This window comes from Eschrichtius robustus, chromosome 10 (genome assembly GCF_028021215.1).
Source record: "Eschrichtius robustus isolate mEscRob2 chromosome 10, mEscRob2.pri, whole genome shotgun sequence".
In the NCBI taxonomy this organism is placed as follows: Eukaryota; Metazoa; Chordata; class Mammalia; order Artiodactyla; family Eschrichtiidae; genus Eschrichtius; species Eschrichtius robustus.
Genome location: NC_090833.1, coordinates 94,830,751 through 94,855,639, shown reverse-complemented (window position 1 = coordinate 94,855,639; position 24,889 = coordinate 94,830,751). Strand labels below are relative to the sequence as shown.

General features: G+C 54.8%; 1 protein-coding gene across 1 annotated transcript; it reads left to right on the top strand.

The window, feature by feature from the left end:
• The first annotated feature begins 18,383 nt into the window (after positions 1-18,383).
• On the top strand, positions 18,384-21,777 carry BARX1 (BARX homeobox 1). The gene is made up of 4 exons (XM_068553310.1): positions 18,384-18,606; positions 20,350-20,641; positions 20,724-20,808; positions 21,205-21,777. Exons 1-4 carry the CDS (start codon positions 18,384-18,386, stop codon positions 21,367-21,369), a joined length of 765 nt encoding a protein of 254 aa, XP_068409411.1. The 3' UTR covers positions 21,370-21,777.
• Positions 21,778-24,889: the final 3,112 nt, after the last annotated feature.

Below are 24,889 nucleotides of genomic sequence, written 5' to 3'. Positions count from 1 at the left end.
AAAAATATGATTAAAAAATGAGCAGAGAATCTGAATAGACATTCTTCCAAAGAAGACATACAGATGACCAACAGGTACATGAAAAGATTCGTAACATCACTGATCATTGGGGAAATGTAAATCAAAACCACAATGAGATATCACCTCACATCTGTTAAAATGGATATCACCAAAAAGATGAGAGATAACAAATGCTGATGAAGAGGTGTTTTTCTCTTTCTGACTTACTTCACTCTGTATGACAGACTCTAGGTCCATCCATGTCTCTGCAAATGGCACAATTTTGTTCCTTCCTACGGCTGAGTAATATTCCATTGTATATATGTACCACATCTTCTTTATCCATTCTTTATCCTGTTGATGGACATTTAGGTTGCTTCCATGTTCTGGCTATTGTAAATAGTGCTGCAATGAACACTGGGGTGCATGTATCTTTTGGAATTATGGTTTTCTTTGGATATATGTCCAGGAGTGGGATTGCTGGGTCATATGGTAGTCCTATTTTTAGTTTTTTAAGGAACCCCCATACTCTTCTCCATAGTGTCGGTACCAATTTACATTCCCATCAACAGTGAGGAGGGTTCCCTTTTTCCACACCCTCTCCAGCATTTATTGTTTGTAGATTTTTTTGATGATGGCCGTTTTGACCAGTGTGAGGTGATACCTCATCGAAGTTTTGATTTGCATTTCTCCAATAATTAGTGATGTTGAGCATCTTTTCATGTGTCTCTTGGCACATGAGGTCTTCCATCCATTTTTTGATTGGGTTGTTTGATGTTTGATATTTTGGGATATTTGATTTTTTTTGATATTGAGCTGTTTGTATATTTTGGAGATTAATCCCTGTCAGTTGCTTCATTTACAAATATTTTCTCCCATTCTGAGGGTTGTCTTTTTGTCTTGTTTATAGTTTCCTTTGCTGTACAAAACTTTTAAATTTAATCATGTCCCATTTGCTTATTTTTGTTTTTATTTTCATTACTCTAGGAGGTGGATCCAAAAAGATAATGCTGCAATTTATGTCAAAGTGTGTTCTGCCTATGTTTTCCTCTAAGAGTTTTATAGTGTCTGGCCTTACATTTAGGTCTTTAATCCATTTTGAGTTTATATTAAGGATTGTTCTAATTTCATTCTTTTACATGTAGCTGTCCAGTTTTCCCAGCACCACTTACTGACGAGGCTGTCTTTCTTCCACTGTATATTTTTGCCTCCTTTGTCATAGATTAGTTGACCATATGTGCGTGGGTTTATCTCCGGACTTTTTATCCTGTTCCATTGATCTATATTTCTGTTTTTTTTTTTCCAGTACCATACTGTTTTGACGACTGTAGCTTTGTAGTATAGTCTGAAGTCAGGAAGCCTGATTCCTCCAGCTCCGTTTTTCTTTCTCAATATTGCTTTAACTATTTGGGCTCTTTTGTGTTTCCATACAAATTGCAAATTTTTTTGTTCTAATTCTATGAAAAATGTCATTGGTAATTTGATAGGGATTGCATTGAATCAGTAGATTGCTTTGGGGAGTATAGTCATTTTCACAATATTGATTCTTCCAATCCAAGAACATGGTATATCTCTCTGTCTGTTTGTCATCCTTGATTTCTTTCATCAGTATCTTATAGTTTTCTGAGTACAAGTCTTTTGCCTCCTTACGTAGTTTTATTCCTAGGTATTTTATTCTATTTGTTGCAGTGGTAAATGGAATTGTTTCCTTAATTTCTCTTTCTGATTTTTCGAAGTAGCATAATTTTAAAAGAATAATATATTTCAGTTAAAATATATTCAAATTAAGGGAGTTCCCTGGTGGCACAGTGGTTAAGACTCCGCACTCCCAATTCAGGGGGCCCAGGTTTGATCCCTGGTCAGGGAACTAGATCCCACATGCATGCCACAACTAAGAGTTCACATGCCACAACTAAGGAGCCCACGTGCTGCAACTAAGACCCAGCACAACCAAATAAATAAATATATATATATGAAAATATAAAAGATATTCAAGTTAAGTAAAATATTTCATGAACAAAATAAATTTGCGTTCACAAATAAAACAATTATACCTTGCAATTTGCACTGTTTCACTGTTTTGTTTGGCTTTTGAGATTATTCTTTTCCACAGTTATTGTTTTAACTTTTTATTTTGCATTCTATTATAGACTCATAGTAAGTTGCACAGGTAATAGAGAAAGGTCCTGGTGTACCCCCCACCCTGCTCACCCCCAGTGACATCTTAGGTTAACAACTATAGTTAATCAAAATCGAAAGCAGGAAATTGATGTCAGTACACATGTGTTGTTCTTCGCCATTTTACCACCTATGTAGTAACCACCACCACATTCAGGATACAGAACTGTCACACCTTACACTTGGCTCTCTGTTTCATTGTTGTAAGGATTAAACACTAAAAAAAAAAAAACCAAACTCCCAGTGCTCTGGCAGAACGGCAGATTTGAAGGAGCCTGAGATCTGTCTTTGTCTTCGCAGTCACCCTGCTTTCAGGATGGACATTGTCTTTACTACTGGTCTCAGGAATGTGTAATCCTACCGGGGCTGCAATCACCAATGGTCCCCAAACCTCACAAACTCAAGATGTATGTCAGGCCCCACTGCCTAACTTCCAGTTCTCTGAGTAACTTCCACGCAGACCACGGTGTTGGTGAAAAGGTAGTAAGTGTGTGCTAGCCTGAAGCTTCCATATGTTCTGAAGACTCAATGATATCAGCAGCAATTATTTAGAAACTGCTGAAAATGTGGGCAGGGAAGGAGAGTTTCATGACTGGCATTGTTTAAAATAGTGGATGCATGGCGATAATAAAAAGCAGGCCAACTTTTAGTCAGCTTTGTTATTGCTCTTAAATTCTCTGCAGAGAATGCATCACTTATGGCCTTGCCCGCTGCAGACCCTGCCTCGGCCCCAGCCTTGGGATGCAGCCACTCAGGCCCCTCCCTTGGGCTTGGTAGCAACTTTGGCCCAGATTGAAGTTGATATTTCAGTCTGGACCTTTTACTTGGATAGATGTTAAGCTTTTAAATTAAAGGTTCCAGAACAGGGCTGTTGCTTACAGTTGTGCAGGTTGTTCGCTGCACAAGGGTGCCCAGCTCAATGGTGAGTGAGGGGCTCAAACCCAGCTTGTTAGCATGACTGCTACAGCCATACCTACCTTCAGGAAGGGGTGTCTTTATGTAATTTGTATGAAGATGCTATATGGGCAGTGTTGTGGGGAGAACTGTGCCCCCCAAAGAGGTGGGTTGTAGTCCTAACTACTGGGACCTGTGAATGTCACTTTATTTTGAAATAGGGTCTTCATAGGTGTGATTAGTTATGATGAGGTCAGGCTGGATTAAGGTGCAACATGAACCAAAGACTGGAAGCCTTATAAGGGAGATTTGGAGACACAGACGCAGGAGGAAAAGACCTACAGACACACGGGAGGAAAAGACCATTTGACCACAGAGGCCAAGACTGGAGTGATGCAGCCAGAAGTCAAGGATTGTCAGCAGCCACAAGAAGTTGAAAAGAAGAGGAAGGATCCCCCCCCTGGAACCTTCAGAGGGAGCGTGGCCCTGCCAACACCTTGATTCTGGACTTCCAACCCCCAGAACTGAAAAAACAGATTTCTGTTGTTTTAAGCCAGCCAGTCTGTGGTGTCTTCTTATGGCAGCCACAGGAAACCCCTAAGGGCAGTGATGGCCCTGTTCTAGAATCCTCCTTTAAGTGTTTTTAAATATCAGAACTTTCCCCCATCTCCCTATAAAACATAAAGTTCTTCGCACTGTGTTGGAGGTGAGGTTGGTGAACGTTGTTCTCAAGGATCTTAAAGGCCTGTGGCAGGAATTTAAAAAAAAAAAACATAATACATAAATAAATACCTGTTTCCTTGGGAGTTCTGTCCCACCCCAAGGGCCGGCTGAAGAAAGCTGGGAGCTGAGTTGTTGCTCTGGGAGATGCCAGCAGAGGGTGCGCGGGCTGCACGCAGGCAGGTCTTGCACACCTGTGCTCAGCATGGGCCTGGCGCCTCTCCGGCTTTCTGGAAGCACAACGGGAGGCTGTGCTCGGAGCCCTGGGGCACCTTCCACAGCCCTCTCTTCTTTTCCTCGGAATTTCCACATGCCAATGTGGCTATCCTGGGGCCACCCCTGGTCTGTCACGCCCTCTGAGAAGCCACTCACCCCCCAAGGGCTCCCTCATTGTCCCAGGAATGGGGAACTGCCCAAAGTCATCAGGGGAGAAAGCTGAGGCTGGAGAGAAGGAAGGAGGATTCACCTTAAGTCATCAATCCAGTCGAGGTGTCTGCATCTCCTCTCTCCTCACTCATCTTGGGAAGGTGCCTGGCTTCACACCAAGTTCTGAAACCCAAGGCTGGGCCTGTGCAAGAGAGCTGGGGGCTGGGGGGCACTTGACAGAAGGCAGCCAGGGACTCCAGGCAGCAAAGGAGGCATCCTACAGACTGGGCCCCAGTTCCTGCTCTCAACTCTGGACCTTGACTTGAGCTTCTTCAGGAAGATATGTACATGCAAGGGGGCCTCAGGGGTGGGTGAAAACCACGCCAGCATCTTTACCTAGGACCACCTAGATGCATCTTTGCATTCAGGCCTCCAAGGCTGCTCTGAAATGCACACACACAGCTCCAGCATCTCCTACCGTGACCTCCTCACTGGTCGTCTCAGAGCTTCACTCTCCATCTCTTATTCTGGGTATTGTTACATACGGGTTTCATCCCTGCCAACTGACCACTAAGTTCCCGCACCCAGGACCGGGCAGCCACAGACTTTCTAGTGTAGGATTCAAACTTGATTGTGCCCTTACTAGCTTCCTTGCACAATTTCTATAATACCTCAAGCTTCAGTTTTCTGGTCAGAAAGATGGGGACAACACTGATTAATGGCAAGGGGCTTAGGTGTATGGTAGCAGACACTCAAACGGGAACCACTAGTAAGGATTTTCTGAGCACTTAGAAGCATCTTATCATTCCAATTTTGTGAGCACTAACTCTGCTCTTGGTCTTCTGCTAAACACCTTGAAAGTACTATCTCATTTTATCCTCATGGTAATCCCAGAACGTGGGATTGCTACTGTCCCTGCTGGACAGATGGAAAAGCTAAAGCTCAGAGAGGTTTCAATGCTTGTCTCTCAAACTGGTGAAGGATGGAGCCAGAACTGGCAGGGAGATATAACTGGTCATGAAAATACACATGAATTGGTTTGTCACAGACTGTTGGACTAAGAGGGCGCTTGGAGATTGCTTTCACTCCTGTGACCATACCTCACAAAAGGAGAGACAGCCTGGGGATGCCCTAGAGCAGGGGGCAGCCTAGAGGTAGGACCCAGGCTCTGAGCTTTGGCTGCCTGCAGTGCTCACCTCAGCTCTACTGGGCGTGTGGTAGGATTGTCCCAGCTCTGGCCGAGTTGTCAGGGAAAGTAACCAACAACACCTCCAAGCTGGACCACTTAATCACCAATTTGGAACTCTCCAGAATCCTCTCTTCCCCTCTGCCCCGCGGCCAGCAGTCCCCACACAGAGCTGCTCTATGGACCAATAAGTGATGAACTCACAGCAGGAGCGGGCATAAGACTCCCAGGAGAGGGAGGCTTTTATTAGAGCCTGTCGTGACTGATACATGTCCTTCCACTTTGGCCACCAACTGTGTGGCTTGGAGTGAGCCCCTCCACTCCTCAGCCTTGCATGGAGCGAGTGGGAGCTCCCCTTCATTCAGCACCTGCTATGGGCCAGGCGCTGAGAAAACCTGTGATATGGAAGCTGGTCTGATTTTTATGTTATGATGGGAAACTGAGTCCCTGAGGGGTGAAGTGACAGTATTGATATAACTAAGCCTCCTCACCAGTGACATGGGGCACAGTTCGCTGGACTGCACAGCATTTACAAGGGATTCTGGCCCTTGAGATTGAAGGGGCCCCTGAGGAAACAGGGCGGCCAGGCTGGGGGTGGGGTGTGCAGCAGCGTGGAGAGGTCCTGGACCTGTTGCCTTATCCTTCAGCAGGCAGGATGAGTGAATGGACTCCCTGTGACAAATGCAGGGTTGGGTGAAGCCTATAAGGAGGGGATCTGGCTGGACACTGGGAAGGGGGTGAGCAGTCCCTGGGCGTTGGGACAGAGGTGGCATCCCAGGCCCTCCCAACCCCTCCATCCTACCAGATGTTGGAGTTCTACAGGAACCAACATCACCCCAGTGACAAAGGCCTTAGGAAGGATATTTGGGCGTGACTCTGCTTTGCTGGAATGTTTAACTAGAACAAAGTCTTGGCCCAACTCGAGTGTGTCCTGGCGTCAGGAGCTCCAGCCCCACGCTGGGAGGTCAGCAGGGCCTGGAAAATGGATTAGGCTTGTCGTCTCCAACCCCTGGAGATGGCTGGCCTCGCTTTCCAGTGCTGTAAACTTTCAAGAACAACCACTCCTCACCCCAACCCAGCCGCACACCTCACACCCCCACCCCCACCCCACCGTCAGCAGCATCCACCTCAGGTGCTCCGGGTGGCCGTTGCTCCTCTGGCTGCTGCCCAGCAGGCCCAGTTCACTTTGGTGCCCGTCGGGGAACCATGCAGATGTTGAGTTGGGCCCTGACTGTAGGACACGTTTCTTTGACACATGGTTCAGGAGCCACTGTCTCCACCTTGTTGCAGTGCACCTGCCAAGGGGTCATGTTCATCTATGATAGATTTGGGTGAAACTCCGCTGGAGGCTGGTGCTTCCTGCCTGAAGGCTCAGGGCTCTTTCTGCGGCAAGCACACACAGCATCCAGATAGCTGCATGGCCACAGAGCAGTCAGAACCTTCCTGATACTTCGTTCATTCACTTCATTCATTCACATTCACTGTCTGGGCCAGGCCCTGTGCCAGATCCCGCAGCTGACAGTCACTTCCTCCTGCCAGGGGCTATAATTGTCATGTCCGCGAGCCAAGAGAAGCAAGTGGTAGAGGAAATCCGGGGCTGCAGGTGTCAGCACTGGGGCAGCCCCACTCAGACTGGGGTCAGAAAGTCCCTGCAGGAATGGCCATCGGCAGCATCTGGAAGGGTGCAGAGTGCCCTCCTGGGAGGACCCACTGTGCAGGCTTCCTAAACTCCAATTCCTAAACTCTGTCAATTCTATTTAACAAACACTCACCTAGCACGTGCACATGCCAGGGCCAGCTGTGGGCTTTGTGAATATGCACATAGCTGGTCTTCACAATGTTATCCTCCTTTCTCAGTGAAAGAAACTGAAGCACAAAGATGGCTCGTGCCCTAGGTCACTGAGCGAAATTCGAACCCAGATCTATACTGCCCCCGCTCACACCACCTCCATGATCATGTCATTTCCTCATGAATCACTTGTGCTACTATTTATCTGATTCTTTTCCCTTTAAGTGACGTTCCTCTCACTTACTCAATGTATTTAACATTTACTTAGATTCTAAAAACAAAAACAAAACAACCACCCAGCATCACTTAGGAAAAGTGAAAAGTAGTTAACTGTAAAGATGAATCCAGTTACAACACAACACTGTCCCTGCATATCCTGACACTGCTGCCTGCCTGTTGCTGCAGAGCTGAGGCTGGACTCATCCACTGAAAGGAGAGTGGCCAGAGTCTGTGAGCCCAGTGAAGCCATACCAGCAGCAAGGTGAGACTTGGGACTTAACAAAACCAGAAAGATGAAGAGAAAAGGAAAGGGAGGAACTTTCCCACTATGTGATACAGTGTTATTAGTGCTGTGTTCATTGCAGTTGTTCACAGAGTCTGTGCAATTCACCTGCTAGAAGTTAGCCAGCTCTGCCACTTGCCCACATACAGCCCTGCTTTCCTCTAACTTAGGGGGAGTGAGAAGAGGACACAGAAGACTAGAACAGGATTCAGCGGTGTATCAAGACTACACTGACCAGGGCTTGGCCAGTAGGAAGGTCTGGTCTCACAGGCCACAGGCAGAGGCTAGAACCCGTGACTGAAGTCACCGGGCGGGAGGGGAGGCCTCCTGAAGGCAATGCATTTACTGTGAGAGTGGGGCTGGGTGGGGCAGGGACTGAGACCTGGCCGCAGAGCAAACTCCAGACTGGGGGGTGGTGCCCCAGTGCACCAGATCAGGGGTTTGAGAATGGGGTCAAATTCCATGTGCTACCTCTTCTTGCCTCCCAGAGCCCAGGGGATGGGAGAAAGAGGAACTAGACACACACATTCCCCCACCTCGCTCTCCCCTTCCCCTGGGTCTATGTGCACCGCTGGCCAGCTCTGCAGCATCAGAGAGGCTTAGGGGCAACTTTCCCTCTCTGGGGGGAGTCTTCCTTGGATTCACTCTTAATCACAGTGAGTGGGTAGTTGCAGGACACCAGGACACTGGCGAGGAGAATGATCTCCCTTTTTCTTCACCCCAGGTGAGGAAGTATCATGTAGGTCCTGCCCACACTGTGGCCAGTTGCCTGCCAAAGGGGCTTCCTTGGGGGTCAGCAGGCATGTGAGAACAGAGTCACATTGTGGTCCTTTGGCAGGTGTGGGACTCCCAACTTTGCCCCTGCATCACAGTAAAGGCCAAAGGTCCCAAAAGTGGTGTCTTGTCCTCATGTATTCTCTCTCCTGAGGCAGCAGTCAGGTTTGGCCCATGCACAACTCGCTTACTGGATTGGTTTCTACTGCTGCATAACAAGTTACTGCAAATGCAGTTGCTTAAAACAATGCACACGTTATCTCAGGGTATCTGTGGGCCACGAGTCCAGGCTGGGCTTAGCTGGGTCTTCTGCTCGGGGCCTCACATAGTGGCAATCAGGGATGTGGTCTCATCTGGAGGCCCAGCTGAGGATGGGTCCACTTTGAAGCTCACTCTGGCTGTTGGCAGAATCTTCTTCCTTGCTCTCAGATCCTTGAGGCCACTCTGGGGTCCTGGCCGCATGGCTCCTCTGTAGGCCCCCTCACAATGTGGCAGCTGTCTTCAAGGCCTGCAGGAGAACTGCTCAGACCTCAGGGAGGCCTAAAAGGAGCCATCTAGTTAGGTCAGGTCCAGGATAATCTTCCTTTTGATCATTTCAACACCAACCAGTTAGGGACCTTAATCACATTAGCAAAAACTCTTTTGCCATATAAGGTAACACAATCAGGGCAATGACAGTCTATCACACGTTCAGAGGGAGGGCTTATATAGGGTGTGTACATACACCAGGGGGCAATCTTAGAATTTGGCCTGCCATATGTCCCTTACTCAAAACTTGGAGAAATTTTGCTCTAATCTGTAACAGAAACATAAAACAGCTAGACAGTAGATTTCTAAATTAAGGTATGTTTTTAACATGAAGTATGCAGATAGGATATGTTTTCCTCTGTGGCCTCAACACGTTGCTTATCATCTGGGAAAGGGGCATATAGAACGTGATAGAACTTACTGACAACAGTCTCTTCAACTCCATTCAGTTCTATGAAAGCAGAAGGAAACAAATAATTGGCAGGACTGCTGGACACAGTTGGCGGGGGTGGGGGGTTGTGCAGTGCACAACCAGGAAGTGCCATTCCCAGCTCAGTCGATGATACCCCCAGGAGTTATGTAGCCTGTAAATGGCAGTTCTGGTTATGGGGTCACAATAGAGGTCCCCAGACCTGCTCCAGGTCTGCAGGCTGTCCCTAGGCATCAGGATGGTCTATAAGTGTAACTCCCTGGTGAGAACAAGCTGCTGCAGCACCATCAAATGCAAAACCATTTGGGAAGAAACTTGTTTCTGGAACAAGCCTTTCAACCTCAAAGTGGGTGACTGCCCAGACATCCCAGAAGGGCTCAACCCCCACTCCAAGCTCAGCACTTGGGAGGGCTTTCCAGCCCTGGCAAATGTGCTCCTCTGCCTCCTTATACCTGCCTGCCACACCCAGATACCTACTCAGCTGCCCCTGCCGCAGCCTTCCCTGACTCCTCAGGTTCCCAGCAGCCTGTACTTCCCAAAGCCACCACAGTCGGTCGCCCTCTGTCCTCTCTGCCCATATGCCCTTGTAGACAGCTGGGGTGGCCTGGGTTGGGGCCAGCACAGGGCTGGCCTGTGGAAGGGGCCCAGTACCTGGCTACCATGCCCACTGAATGGGGATGCCCTGCCTGCTGTGTGCACTCTGGTAGGAATGGGGCCTGCCTCTCAGGGCATCCCTGGTCAGCAGTCAGTGAGGTGTGTCTACACTGATGGCTGCTCCAGTTGATGATCTCCACCCAGCCCGGGCTCAGGGAGCAGGAGCAGCAGCCTGGGGAGAGGCGAGAGATGTTGGGTCCAGGTCTGGACGCTGTGAGCGCGGTGTGTCTGTGGACACCTGACTGGAAGTGACCTTTGGCAGACGGTGTTAGTGGTTTAAACCTTAGTAGCAATCAGGGCTGGAGAGAAAATGGGGGTTAAGTCAGAAGGTAGAGGACTCCCCCACTCCCCGCACCAAAAGGTCACTGTGGTGCTATGGATAGAGTGCTGGTTCAAATCCCAGCTCACCACTTGGGCAAATGAAGTTGCTCCACTGCATCTATTGTCTTACCTGTAAATTAAGGCTAAAAATACCCTCTTCCCAGAGTGAGATTAAATGAGATAATGTGGGGGGCGGGTGTGACAATGCCCCCACAGAAGACATGCTCCTCAGGTGGTTCCTAGGGCTATTCCATGTCAGGGAGTACACAATGGAACCCGTAACTGGACTGAGAGACACCCCTTCTCAGCAGCAGGGGTCAGAAAATGTCCCCATGGCCCTTAGGAGAAAGCGTGGAGTGTGGACCTCCAGCCTGTCATGTCTCTGAAGGCCAGCTGTGGCTGGTGCTAAAGTAGCCAAACATTTAAAAACTGACACATGCTGCCAGTCACTGATTGGAACACTAACACCCTCCAGAAGCATGAGCTTACTGTGCCTGAGTCTGGAAGCTCCTCACCCCTCAGGGGGGTTTATGTCATGTCACCTGCCCTGGGAAGCCATCCACCTCCCCCCCACCTTGTTGTCACTTGTGAGCACATCTGTCTATCTCTCTCTATGGCTAAACTGCACTCCCTGAGGACATCTCTTCACTGCTCCTCAGCATCCAGCAAGAGTCTGGTACATAAAAGGGAGATAAAGCTCTGGGTTGCTTTTCCTTTTAAAGAGGAAAGGTGGGTCCAATTGAGCCTGGTTAGGACTCAATCTGACCAGCAGAGGGCGCAAGAGCCATTGAAGATGCAGAAGAAGGGGGTGAAGCCTCCACATGAACAAGATTTCCTGGAAATTCTTTTAGCAAGTAACACATTTATAATAGCTATTTTTCTGTCATATTCTTTCCCTCTGCCTATTCCTTGCAGGATTTGTCACTTGGCAGCTGCAAAGGCCTGCAAAGGCTCAGGGCTTGGGAAACTCCCAGAAAGTCAAGGCTGCAGCCCCCTTGTCCAATCCACATTTCAACAGCTGGAGAGGATTTAGCTGGAATTGAGAGGAGATGGGAAAGGACGGCCCTGGAGGGAGCACTCACACCCTTGATGGCCTTTGACCTTCCAGGGCTGCCAGCCAGGTCACTGGCCTCTCAGCAGCTGGGGTTCTCCAGAGGAATCAGCCTTTAGAGTCTGTTAGGGCTGCCACTGAAGAGAGTGAGTGTACTGCCACCAGGATTATGCAAGGAGCTGGAAAGTAGGGGTGAACAATTCCTACTCTAAAGACTATTGTGGGAATAAATGAGATGATGGTTATAGCATCCAACTCAGTGTCCAAACATATTAGTACCAGGAAGATTTTAAATTGTTGAGAATTCTGACATGGGAGTAGGAAATGAACTTGATGATTTGTGTTTCTAAGGCCCCAATACTGCAAAACTAATGGGTGCTTTCATGGAAAAAAATTTAAAAATTTTTAAAAATAAGGTAACACTTCTGATATGGAAGTGCACATATTTGTGCAATCAGAAGAATTGAATCTAGACTAGGAATTGGAAACTATGGCCCACTGCCTGTTTTTGCATGGCCTATGAACTGAGAATGGTTTTCACATTTTTAAATGGTTGAACAAATAGAGATAAGAATAATATTTGTGACATAATGTTTTGTGAAAATTAGATGAAATTCAAGTTTTAGTGTGCATATAGAGCATGATGGACACAGAGCCACATTCATTCCTTTACATATTACCTATGGTGGCATTCATGCTGCAGGACAGAGTGGAGGTGCTGCACCAGAGCTATATGGACCACAAAGCCTAAAATATTTACTTACCTGGCCCCTTACAGAAAAGAATTTTCAACCCCTGATCCAGGCTGTTAAAACTGGCAAGAAGAAGTTCATCCAATTCACCCCCTCTTGTTTTTTCATTTTTGTGAAACTGACGCTTAGACAGGGAATGGGTTTGCATCATGGGTTCCTTGTGTGCCCTGCATGGCATTTGGGCATTTGCAAGCAGGGCCTCTGTGCCCATTCCTGGCACTGAGGGGCATGTGCAAAATGATGCAGGAAGCACAGGTGTGTGTGGATGTGCACCAAGCTCCCGGACCCTTTATCTCACTCAGACCAGCAGGAGAAGAAGGACTGGACTGGAGCCCAGGGACCAGAGGCTGGGCCTGGCCTGGCATCTAAGGAATGAGGTGACTGTGGCTTCTCTGTGTCCCCTTTAGCCCCCCCTTGCCCCCTCTCCCCAGTACTCAGGGGGAGAAGGGACTTCTGTGTTAGGGAGGACAGATGCAAGTGTGAATTCCCTCTTGAAAGGGGCAATATGATCTGGCCTCACACCTGCTGTTGGAAGACACCCTGGAGAAGATGTGCCCCCCTCGCCTCGCTCGGGGGACAGGTCCAGGGCCTTTTGCCTCACCCAGCTTTGCCACCCAGTCTGCCCACCTGGCTGGGAGGAGACCGTGGCCCAGGTACATAGCCCACATAAGCCTCAGAGGGCTCTGCAACCAGCGCCTGGAGGTCCCTTGGTGAGTACAAGGCCCCTCCCCTTATTAGGAGGAAGATAGACTGGGACGTGGGCGTCCTTCTGACTAAAGGAAACAGGGAAAGGGAGAGCAAAGCAGCAGGGAAGAAGAGAACCAGAGCCCAACTGAAGACGGAGAAGCAGGCAGAGGAAGGCGAGTTAAAGAAGAAAGAGGGTAAACGGATGGAGGGAGGGAAGAGAGAAAGGAGAGCAAAGAAGGAAGGGAAAGAAAAAGAAAGAAAAGAAAAGCTCGAGCCCTTTTCATGAACCTTGCCCACCCGTCTGGCTGGAGGGACAGGTCTCCGTCATGGGGCCTCTCCTTTTCTGCAGTGTCGCCGAGGCCAGTCCCGCGGCTTCAGGAGGGCAGTGACCCGGGCTAGCGGACACCTGACGTAATGGGGCGGCCAGCACTGACCCCCTCTCTCTCCGAAGGCCAGAAGGGCTTGGAGCCTGAACTGGGGTCCCTGACTGGCGCCCGAGCGGGAGTCGGACCCAGCCTCCTGGTCCTGGCACCCGTGTCCCCGGAGCACGGCGCCCTTGTCTCAGGGCACGTTCTGGAAGGACCCGCGCACGCCACCAGGAGAAGCCCGCGGGAGTTCCCCGGGCTGCCCACATACGGCCTCGGTATCCGCGCGCAGCAGCTCCTGAGCAAGCCTTGTGGCCCCAGCGAGCCGAGGCACCCGCGGCCACTACTTCCGGGCCCTGGGTGTGGCCTCGGGTGCCGCTATTTCTCACGACTCTACTAGGAACCAAGGTAGCTGCTAGAGCCTCCCGGGCCAGGCTGAAATGCCTGGGAGTGGGGGGAGGGGTGTGGTGCAGAACGGCCCGGGGTCTGCGCTGTGACCAGCAGGATCGCTTTGGGTTTCTGGGGGCATCAAAAACCGGGTCCTAGCTACGTCAAGGCAATTACTACCTACCTATGGATCTATCTTTTAAAACTCACACTTCTAAAGAAAATCACACATTAAAAATTAGCTACAAAACAAAAATAAAGTAACTATTTCCAAAGGAACAAATTTGTAAATTACTTGAAGACGGAGAATTTGAAAGGGAGAGAGAGGAATGTGTCTCAAGGTGCTGTCCCAAAACGCGCTTTGAGCTCCGAGCTCACAGGTGTTTGAAATGATTCAAAACGAAAAGTCCACACATGACTTCGAAATGTTCATAAAGGAAGGCATCATTAGAGACCCATTTCGCCAACGAGAAAGTGATTGTGCGGTCACCGGGAAATGTGACTTGCGAGCGTGGAGACGGAGTAATTTTGTAACCTCGAGATTTTCTGTTTTGAAGGCAAGACAGATGTCGGCAGTCTTGGATCCAGACACTGGGAGCAAGAACGTGCACGGGCCTCAGACCGAACGATGCGTTCCCGGCAGAGTGCAGGTGGCTTCCTTCTGGCATTGCCCACGGAGACCGAGCCGGTGCGCCCGCCTGAGAGCCACGGCCTCCAGCGCCAGCCTGCCCTGGGCCGGGGACAATCAGAAGCGACAGCTTACAGACAGAAGCGAGTGGAGGATGACCTTCATTCCGGGCGCTGACCGTGCGCGTCCTCAAAGAGGAGGTCCGGCACAGGGCGTGGGGAGCGGGGGCAGGGACAGCGAAGCTCTTCGGGGCTCGGTTTCCCGGTCTGTCAGCTGAGGGTAGGGGGAGGTGTAGGACTCCCCGTTAGCAGCTTCTGGGCGGTTGCACCTGGAGGTGAGCTGACCGGTCCAGAAGAAACCGCCCCTTGGTTCCCATCCCCAACTCTGCTTTGCCAAGTAGGATACAAACCCGCGACAACTGGGAGAGGGGACGAACGGAAAAGGGCCGGGGTTGGGTGGGTACTGGAGAGGGAGCTGGGCCCAGAACGCTCCAGGTAATGCAGAAGCACCCAGACCTTGGCTACCAACCTTGCCTAGGCCTGCCCACATCCGGACTCAGCTTCCCCATCTGTACAATGGTTCGGGGACCCCTTCGCCCAATCGGCTCCAGAAACCGACCCGGGAGGCGCCAGGGGAGGAGGAGGGCTTAGGTGGAGGAGGAGAAGTTCTGGAACCTGCATGCCTGGCCTGAGAGGGTTCGATCAAGGAGGGAGGTAACCCCCTCCCTCGCGTTGCCCCTCCAACGCGGCCGTGGGGTCTGAGGAGCAGAGCAGCGGTGGGGAGAGGGCCTCACCCGCCGTCCGGGCGGCGCCGAGACCCCCCTGCCGCCCGAAGCCCCTCGCCGCCTGGCCGCCGGTGAGGGTGGCTGGCCGCGGGCGCTGAGGTCACCTTTTCCACTGCGCCCGCCGAGAGCGGACGGTTTCCGGGATTTTCGCGGCGGCAACGGCGGCTGGAGGCCCAGGCTGGGTCCCAGGAGTTGGGCACGGCGGCTGCGCCCCTGGGGTGGGGATTGCAAGGCTGGGACCTCGGGACAGGCCCCGAGGCCCCGTCGCCCGGGGTGCGGGGGGGCTTTCCTTCTCTGGGCCTCTGTTCCCGCAGGGAGGAGGGACCCCTCTCTCTGGGAATCCTTTCCCAGCCAACAATGCTGCAATTCCCGAGCAGAGGAGGCCCTGCTGCTGTTTTGAGCATTTTTTCGCCTAAAAGGGGTTTATCTGTAGGTCTGCTTTGGGATCACGCGGTGTACAGACAGCCCGGGAGGGGGGAGATCAGAGGCCTACCCACCAAGGGGAGGGCCTTGAGGGGTGACAGGGTGGACCCGGCTCTCTTAGCCCTTCGGACCGCCAATGCTCCAGGGCATTCCCCAAAAGGGCCCTGGGACCTCATTCCCAGCGGATGCCACTGCTCAGCCCTCAGCCTCAGCCACCCGGAACTATCCCAAGTAGCTGAGGGGAAGCACTCTGACCACTCAGCACCTGTGAAATAGGGTGGGGGCTGGACTGCACTGGTCTTCTGACTCCCAAAAACCTAGAGGTGAGGCCTCAATCCTGAAAATAACCTCCTACCCCTAAACCTGACCCAGGACTGGGGGCAAAATGGATTTGGTGAGAGCTGATCAATGTGATTCCCAAGTCCTCTGATCTGGGTCCTGAGCTCCCATCTGGAGGACCTGAGATCTTCAGGGAGGCAATTGTGTGGAGCAGAGATGGTTCAAAACCAGGTGGCTTCAGTCAGGGGCCCAAATAGGAGGTGAAGGGTTGGAGTGGGGGTGGCTGGGCCTAACCCTCACAGCAGACTAAGCTATGCCCTCAGGAAGGTGTGGAAGGGAGGAGGAGAAGGAGAAAGAGATGGCCAGTGGGCCCTACTGGGTGGAGGGAGGTGAGAGAAAAATGGGCCCCATACCATATATACAGGGAGCAGTAGAAAACAAACCCTGCTCACTGTGGTCCCTGGGCCAGTACTTTCTTTTTCCCGGGCCTTAGTTTCACCATCTGAGAAAGTAGGTGGTTGGACTGGGTGACACCCAAGCACCTATCTAGGGAGGGGTCCCAGCTGGACTGCCCAGGGCTCCAGGAGACACTGGCTTTTCTCTGTTTGCCAGGTGGCTGCTGGGCCAACAGAGGTGGCACAGACCCACCCCTGTCTGTCTACCTCCCACTGGGATAGAGGCCTGCCTAGTATGGGATACCATCACTCTTAGTAGGTCCCACACTGTCCCCTTCTGAGGAGCTATGTGACTCACAAGATCACCCACACATGGAGGACCTGGAGGCCACCTTTCAGTTCTGATGATGGCCGGGAGGTTCAGAAAGGTGCAGCCCTGGCTGAAGTCACTCAACATCTAGGGGGAGAGGCAGCTGGGCTCTTAGAGACTCTGGTAAGACATTCTCTTTGTCCCTATGGACAATGAGTCTTGGGCATCTCCCAGTCCACACAGGGTCTGGGGCAGGTGCCAGGGTCTCACCACTAGCAGCTGGAGCTACAGAAGATGCACCATCTTGGGGTAGGGCAGGGCCATGGGTGTGGTAGATCCTATTTTTCAGAGGTGACCACTGAGGCCCCAGGCAGAGCTCACAAGAGAAGGAGAAGTGGCCCAGGACCCCAGTTGAGGGACTCCCGATGGGCAGGAGGAGAGGAGCAGGCACCCTCCCCAGTCTCCTGGGGACACCCATCCATCTCCACTGACACCCCACCCTCCTTGCCTGGACAAACTATATACTCCTCCCTAACAGACCCTGTGGAGCCCATGGGGACAGGGCTCCCCCCCCCCCAACACTAAGGCCTCACAGCCTCCCTGGAGCCAAGTGTCAGCATCTTCTCAGGGACAGGTAAGGAGATTGAGGTCCAGAATGGGGCAGTGGCTTGCCTCGAGTGGCATCGCCAAAGAGATAAACTCAGAGGAGAGTTGAGCTTTGGGATTGTTCACCCCACGACTTGGACTTATATTCCCCCAATGATGAAGAGAGGGAGCTAGCAAAGCCTCTGGCCTTCCTCAGTCACATTGGGGACTTTACAGTTCAGAGAGGAGGCAAGTCACACCAGAGTTTATCCCCAGACTCCCAGGGCGCCCTGTGGCTTCTCACCCAGCTCCACCCAGTACTGGTTTTCTCTGATGCTCCAAAACTGCGAAAAGGCAAAGCTGCAGGCTTTCCTTGTCCTGGCATCCATCTCTTGCTAGAACTAGGGGAACACAACCCACTCCACAGCGTCTAGGGTTGTGTAGATGTGTCCACATACCACTTGGTAATACAAGCAAATTCTGGCTGGAGAAATTTGCCTCTCAGGGCAGTTCAGGAGAAATGAGGCGGTACCTGGTAAACTGAGGCACAGGTGAGGCTACTACCCTGCGAGTTGCACCCGGCCCACTGCTGCACTCCTGCCCGGGCGCGGCCCTGCGTCCTGGCACGGAGGCTGAGCACCGCCACCCCCTTTCCAGCCGAGCTTCGGGGTCTCTGCCTCTCCTCCTCCCGATCTTTCCGGGGCTCCCTAAACCCTGCCCAGGCCGCTCGCCTTGATAGCTGTCCCATCTCTTTCTTAACTGCCCCCTCTTTCTGTCCTGCTTGCCTCTGTGCTCTCTGGCACGTCAGGGCCCGCTGACTCCCGCGCCTCTGTCGGTTGCTCTCTGCGCACGTCTCGGTGTCCCTGGCATCCTCACGTCACTGTCTCGCATCTGTGTGGCCCTCGCTGTCTCGCTGTAGACCCTCTCTCACCTCTCTCTCGATCCCTCAGCTCCCATCCCCGGGGGTCTTGTCTCCCGAGCTCTCCGGCTCGATCCTTCTTGGGCGTGCGCTCCGCTGGGTCTCCCTCTGTCTGTGACGGTCGGCCCCTCTCCCGGCCCCCTCCCTCCTGCCACCCTCCCATCTCTGGCCCTCCCTCGGGCTCGGCCTGGGGGGTGGGGGGCGGCGACGCGGGGCGGGGCGGCCGGGCGGGGCGGGGCGGTGACGCGGGGCCGGCGGGGCTAGAGGCGCGGCAGAGTGGGGCGGGGGCGCAGTCCCGGGTCCGACCGGCCGAGCCCCGCGCGCCCCGCCCGCGCCCTGTGCCTCCGCCCGGCCGGCCGGCGGGGGAGGGGGCATGAACCGGCGCCCGCGCGCCGCCCGGATCTGCGGGCCGGCCTAGACCCCCGCGCGGGCCCCGCGCCCCAGCTGCTGCCGCCGCCAAGCCCCGGGGCGCCGCGATGCAGCGGCCGGGGGAGCCGGGTGCAGCGCGCTTCGGCCCGCCCGAGGGTTGCGCCGACCACCGGCCGCACCGCTACCGCAGCTTCATGATCGAGGAAATCCTCACTGAGCCTCCGGGGCCCAAGGGCGCCGCTCCAGCCGCCGCCGCCGCCGCCGCGGGCGAGCTGCTCAAGTTCGGCGTGCAGGCTCTGCTGGCGGCGCGGCCCTTCCACAGCCACCTGGGTACGTGCGGGGCCTGGGGCCACGGGGCGCTGGCCGGGCTCGGCGGGAGGAAGCGAGCCGCGGCGTCTCCCGGACGCAGCTCCGGGAACGCAGGCCCCCGACCGTTCCCTCCGCGCGCTCCCGGCGGGGAAGCAAAGGGGGCAGGCGCTGGGCCGCGCAGAAGCCAGGCCTCGTGCCCGTGGGCCAGGCCTGCCGGGAGGGCATTCGCTCTCTTCTTCACTGCGACCCTGCGGTTTCCAGCCCCGAGGAATCCAGGCCCGGGGACCCGAGCCCTCATCCCCATCGTGGGCGCTGGACCAGACTGCTAATGTCAGACTTCGGGTCAAAGCGACCTCAGGCCGCGGGCGCCTGGGCCTTCCCACAGAGAGCTGGCTGGGAGTGGCCGCGGCTGCCCAAGCCGGGAAAGCCGGACCTTTGGGAAAGAGGCCCGTGTCTCCGAGTGCTATGCTGGGGGCTGACGCTGGCCCGAGCCAGCCCGGAGCCTCCCAGAGCCCAGAGTCTCAGGCTGACGATGAACCGACCTGTGCTGTAGCACAGAGCCCCTTGGGCCTTGCCTGGGGACAAGAGGCTTATTTGTGAGCTGCTGCCCGAATGGCCCTTCTGCTCCAGGTCGGCTGCGCCTTGGCAGAGCTTGAACCAGCAACTCAGGCTTTTTCTGTCCCTTTCGGTTCTCTTCTTTCCTTGTCGGGGCCCTGCCTTGACCTGCCGTGCCCTCTCCACTGCAACCCTTCTTCTGGCCTTTCCACATCTCTCTCCAACCGGCCTCTCTCAGTGGGGTGGGTCTGCCCTTCCTTTCTCACCTTCCACCAAGGATCCTTTCTCCCCTCTGGGCTCTATCCTCATATTCACCCGCACATCTTGCCTGGGCCTTTCCCGACTCCATCGGGGCTAGCACTCACTGGTAGTGAGATACCTATCTGGGCAGGGAGCCCTCCTACATTCTAGCGTGACCTCAGCCCAGGGAGCCGACTTCCTCCACATCCAGTCACCCTCCAGCCAGTGCTCCGCCTGCCTGGGGGGCAGCAGGGCCAGTTTGTTCGTTTTGAGTCCAATCTCTGCTGCCCTTTGCCTCCAGCTGCACTGTTAGTAATTCGTTTGAAGCGGGCAAAAAAAAAAAATCGTTTAGGACTAATGAAAACTGAAACGTCTTCGTGGGGAAGAGTCTAAACAGAGAAAACAGGAAGAACAAATTTCCCATTTCTTGGGGTGCTTTGGAATTTCCGGGAAGCGCCCCACTTCACCCCTGCTGACAACCGCCTGTCTGCCCCTCAGAATTGGCTGTTTTGCCCTGCACAGAAGAGCAGATGTGCTTACTCCACTGAAACTTCCCCCCGACCCCCGCCGAATGCAGCAAAGCCTGTTTAGTTGGGGCAAATTCTTATCTTCCTAACTCTGTGCCGTTTTTTCTTGGTTTCCCTTTTCCGTGACACATACTCTATGTGTTTGGGAGCTTCGACCTTGTTCATTCAGAATCCTGAAATCTCAGAGCAGCTGGGGCCTGGGGAATGCCAGGCAGAGCCCGGGTCGGGGAGGTCCCCTTCCCAGACTCTGGGGACCCTGGCGTCGAGGAGGCTCAGCCTAGGTGCCTGGAGCAAATCTCTCACTTCCCGGCCAGCACGAAGGTTTTGTGTTGGGGTCACCGGCTGAGAGAGAGAGAGCTCTCGGCTAGGGCGCATGGTGCGAGGATCTCCAGGAGGAGGAGCAAGGCCCGAGCTCACCCGGCTCCCCACTCTCTCCCCGCAGCCGTGCTGAAGGCCGAGCAGGCGGCAGTGTTTAAGTTCCCGCTGGCGCCTCTTGGCTGCTCCGGGTTGGGCTCGGCGCTGCTTGCCGCGGGGCCTGGGTTGCCCGGCGCTGCCGGCGCGCCGCACCTGCCTCTCGAGCTGCAGCTCCGCGGGAAGCTGGAGGCGCCTGGCGCCGGGGAGCCGGGCACCAAGGCCAAGAAGGGGCGTCGGAGCCGCACCGTGTTCACCGAGCTGCAGCTGATGGGCCTAGAGAAACGCTTCGAGAAGCAGAAGTACCTCTCCACGCCCGACAGGTAGCGCGGGGCCAGGCTAAGCCCAGCGGGTAGGGGGAGGGGGGCTGCTTGCCCTGCTGAGGGTGCACCCCGCTCTTTCCAGAATAGATCTCGCCGAGTCTCTGGGTCTGAGCCAGTTGCAGGTGAAGACGTGGTACCAGAATCGAAGGATGAAGTGGAAGAAAATAGTGAGTGTTTTTGTGGCATTCTGCGCCCTCTATTTGCGGCCGTGCCCCTGTAGCCTTCAAGAGCTGCTCCCCATGGAGACTTATGCCCAACCCTGCCGATTCCCTCGGTCCCTGGTGCCCAGAGGGACCCTCTCTGCTCTCTGTCCCACTGGGTGCCCTAGCCCAGCTCCTTTCGTGCTCCCTGAACCCTCAGGATTCCTGGAAGCCTTGAACCCCTCTGCCGGACCCTCTGGTCGCTTTTCCCTAGCAGCGCTCAGACAAATGGCCGCCATTTCCCGGGGGCTAGGCGCGGCCTCGAATGGCCTCGTTGGGCTCTTCAGGCCCTGCCTGGGCACAGGGCGCGGGAGTCCCCGGCCCAGTCCCAGCTCACCGCGGTGCCGCCCGTCTCCCTCGCAGGTGCTGCAGGGCGGCGGCCTGGAGTCTCCCACCAAGCCCAAGGGGAGGCCCAAGAAGAACTCCATCCCCACGAGCGAACAGCTCACGGAGCAGGAGCGCGCCAAGGAGGCGGAGAAGCCGGCGGAGGCGCTGGGCGAGGCCGGCGACCGGAGCCACGAGGACTGAGCGCGGCAGAGGGTTCGGGCCCAGGGAACCCCAGCGCAGTACGCGGCCCCCGTAACCCGCCGGAAGCCGCGAATCGGCCCTTCTGCGTCCACGCCGTTTGCTTTCTAAACTTTTTATTATTACCTTGAATGCGGACATTTAGGGGCCAAACAAGGAAGGACAGACCCTGAAGCCAAACCCGTGCGCTCGCGGGCCCTAGCCTGGAAACACGTCCAGCGCGGCGGAAGGTCGCCTCCTCTCGGAGCTCCCCGTCGCCAGGCGCTCCACGAGCATTCACGCCCCGATCCTATCCTGCACCCCCCCACTCGCCTCGGGCCGGCCCCCCGGGCCCGGACGCCTCCAGGCACACACCCGCTTCCGCGCGTCGGGGGACCCCGCTGTCCGGCGCAGGCCACCACGGCCCGAGATGGCGCCCGGACAACCCTACGTCGCTGGGGCTCCTACCCCTCTCTTACGAAGACGGTGATTTTTTTCCAATAAAATATTTTATGACACAGCGGGACTTGATGGGGGGGTTTCTGAATCCGCGACGTTGGCGGGGGGGCGCGGCGAGGTAAGAGGGACACGCGCAGTGTTTTCTGAAACATCGTTTCCCCGGGCTACGTGGACGCGAGCCGTGACCTGCTCCACCTGGCCCGGGCCGGGCACGCAGGCAGCTCGGTCGCTGCAGGATCCTAGGAATCGCTTCCACTCTGGGCATGAGGGCCACTCTGAACCTCCTCCCCTTCCTTCTCAGCCCAGGGCACTTCAGACGGTAGCAACCGGGCTACACAGGGGTCACCAGCCCGAGGCCACCTAGGCGCTCACTCCGGAAGTTGTCCGGGGCTGAGAGCCGCCTCCTGTTGTTGGTTCAGTCTCCTGGGGCTTTAAGGACTAACTGCGAGGTCCTTGAGATTGTACCGGCCAGCCCTTCCTGAGGCCTAAGGGAAACCAAGGACTCGGGGTTTGCACAGAGGCCGGCCACCATCAGCAGCTCCAGCCTGCAGAGGCGCCTGCCTCCCTGAGTTTTCAAGTTTTCCACGGTATACACAGGAGGGAGGCATCTGGCAGCCGAGTACGGGCACCTGTGGGGGTACCTGACCGAGGCAGAGGGCCGAGGACTCCAAAGTGCTCAAGGTCACGCAGGGTGCCCTTTCCAGGGGCGCGGCTTGGTGACGCGTGTTTGCCCTCCTCCCCCCCCCCCCCCCGCCCCCCCACACACGGAAAGCCTCGGTTGCCTCTTCTCTGGTCTAGTCTGGGCTGGGAGCTTCCATGTTGGTTCCTGTTTTTGTGCTTCCTAGGAATACCACCAGGGTATGGAAATGGAAAAATGGCCACTTTGCTGGTTAAAGCTTGGGGAGAGATGGAAACTTGGTCCTGCAGAGTTCCAAACAGGACGGAGATTTGAAACCAGGTCCTTGCAGGTGCAAATAAGAGGGGAAGAGAGTCAGGAACATTATGCTGAGATGCAGACTTTGCATTTCAGAATGTGAAAACCGTTATGGCCTCCACCTGCAGCGGCTGATGACTTCCTTTTTAAATCGCTGCTTGATCGCCCTTTCCTGAAACCTGCACTTGGATTACTGGTACCCGAGAATCTCAGGCCTTGGTTTAAGGCTGGGAGGAGTGAGAAAGAGGGTGTTTTCTGAGGGCAGCAGGCAATTCTCTGCAAGCCCCAGCCCTGCCAAGTCTTTGGAAAATAAGCTCCCTTTCTAGGCTCTTAACTTAACCTCGAAACAGCTCCCAGAATATTCACTTGCCACTGTCCCCTGAAGGGCCTGAGAAAACCTGCAGTCCGGAGGGAAGGAATGGACCATCAGTGTATGAGTGTACCTCCTAATTCCTTCCAGCCCTTAGGGTTACCCCCAGTTCTGCTCAATGTAGTGGTCCTGCTGTAACCTTCCTGAGCCAGGACCAGGCTAGACAAGTCAGGTACACTACTGAGTTTAATCCTCTCCACCTCAAAGTGCGGCAGGGGTGGGAGTGAAAATTCGAGTTCTGTCCCTCCTGGGCCTGGGGAACAGAGATTCCAGCACAGCCTTGGTTAACTATGCAGAGTTGTGGAAGGAGGGTGGAAGAGGAGAGAGGAGGTGTAGTGACCCACACTCCTTCAGTCTATTCTGGGACCTCGTTCGGGGTCCTCAGGTTTTATTAAATCTGAGGAATGCAACCTCCGGCAGATTGCCTTGTGGTTCTATGGTGTTTCCCCAAGGCAGCCCCCTCACTGAACTGGAGGAAAGGGCCGTAAAGCACTAGGGCTCTAAGAGGGAGGGAGAGAGGAAGGGCATACAGCGAATCCGGTGCCACAGCGCAAGGGCCCCAGTATTCCAGTGAGTACAACCCCTCCAGGCACAGCTGGGGAACCTGATGGGGGCACTGCTATCACGAGGTCACCAGCCGGTCAGTGGGGGAGCTGGGCCCCAAACGAGGGGATCCAGATTCCAGTGCGAGAGGGGGTGGGAGGGGTTTCTGTCACTGCCTGCGTTGCTGTGCTCCTCGGCGGACAGGGCATGGGGTGACTGCAGCAGATCGAGACCCGGAGGCCCGGGAGAGGACCGGGCCGCGCGCTGGCCGCGTCCTGGCACCTCGGGGTTCCTTGCTTGGGTAATTCCTATGAGACCCGATGGAAGCTCAGGCCCGCTCCAGAAAAAACCGAAGGCTCGGAGGCAGAAGTTTTACTGCCCATCCCAAGACTTCCACCGCGGACCGTAGCCCGCATAATCAGGACTCTAGGTGAAGAGCGGCAACCTATCCACGGACGGTGATGCAGTCGCGCGGCCTGAGTGACACCCCACCCCGGCCACCCGGGCCACCCAGTGCGGAAGACCCCTCCCTGACTCTTGGCAACCACTCCCCTCACTCCAGGCCCGGGCCTTCGGGGAGGGACGGTCTTCTAGCTCCCTCCCCCTCTGCCGCACGAGTCTCTTCTCCGCCCCAGCGTCCTGGGAAACAAAACCCGGAGACCACACCAGAGAGCAAAGGAGGTCGCGGCTGTGTCTCCGGAGCCCGGAGCCCGGGGCCCGAAGCCGGGGCTGGGAGAGGGCTCGGGTGTCTCGCGAGAGAAGTGGACCTGGAATGGAGGTGGACGGGGAACGCCCGTGGCGGCCAGGACCCCGTGAGCAGCACCCGGGATTAGCCAGACAGCAGCGCTCGGAGGCGAGAGCGAAGTTTGCGCTTCTGGGCTTTATGGGGTGGGGGTAGGGGCCTGGGCAAGAAGGGGGACTTTGGGGGAGGTTTGGCTGGGGAGCAGGCCGGAGATGGGGGATTGTGACCCCGATCCTGAGCAAGTCGTTCTCCTTGTCGGAAGCGGGAGCCTAGCTCTGTGCGGTGCTCAGCTCAGGCCAGGATCGCAGGAAGCGTTCAGGGGGAAGTGGGCCTCTCTCGGCCGGCCTGGGGTCCGCAGCCCGTTTCAGAGCCTCCGACTAGCCGCTGGTTTTGCGCGGAGCCGGCACCACCAGGATATGACAGGCGCAACCGGGCGGGGGCTCCCCATCCCCCCCTCTGCCGCCCCTCTTTTTAAAAACTAAAGTTTACTCGGGTT

Excerpts from the sequence above, each read along its gene's own strand:
- BARX1 (XM_068553310.1), top strand. The coding sequence starts at position 18,384 with ATGCAGCGGCCGGGGGAGCCGGGTGCAGCGCGCTTCGGCCCGCCCGAG. Across the intron at positions 18,607-20,349 it reads GCCCTTCCACAGCCACCTGG|CCGTGCTGAAGGCCGAGCAG; the intron begins GTACGTGCGGGG and ends CTCTCCCCGCAG. Across the intron at positions 20,809-21,204 it reads GGATGAAGTGGAAGAAAATA|GTGCTGCAGGGCGGCGGCCT; the intron begins GTGAGTGTTTTT and ends TCTCCCTCGCAG.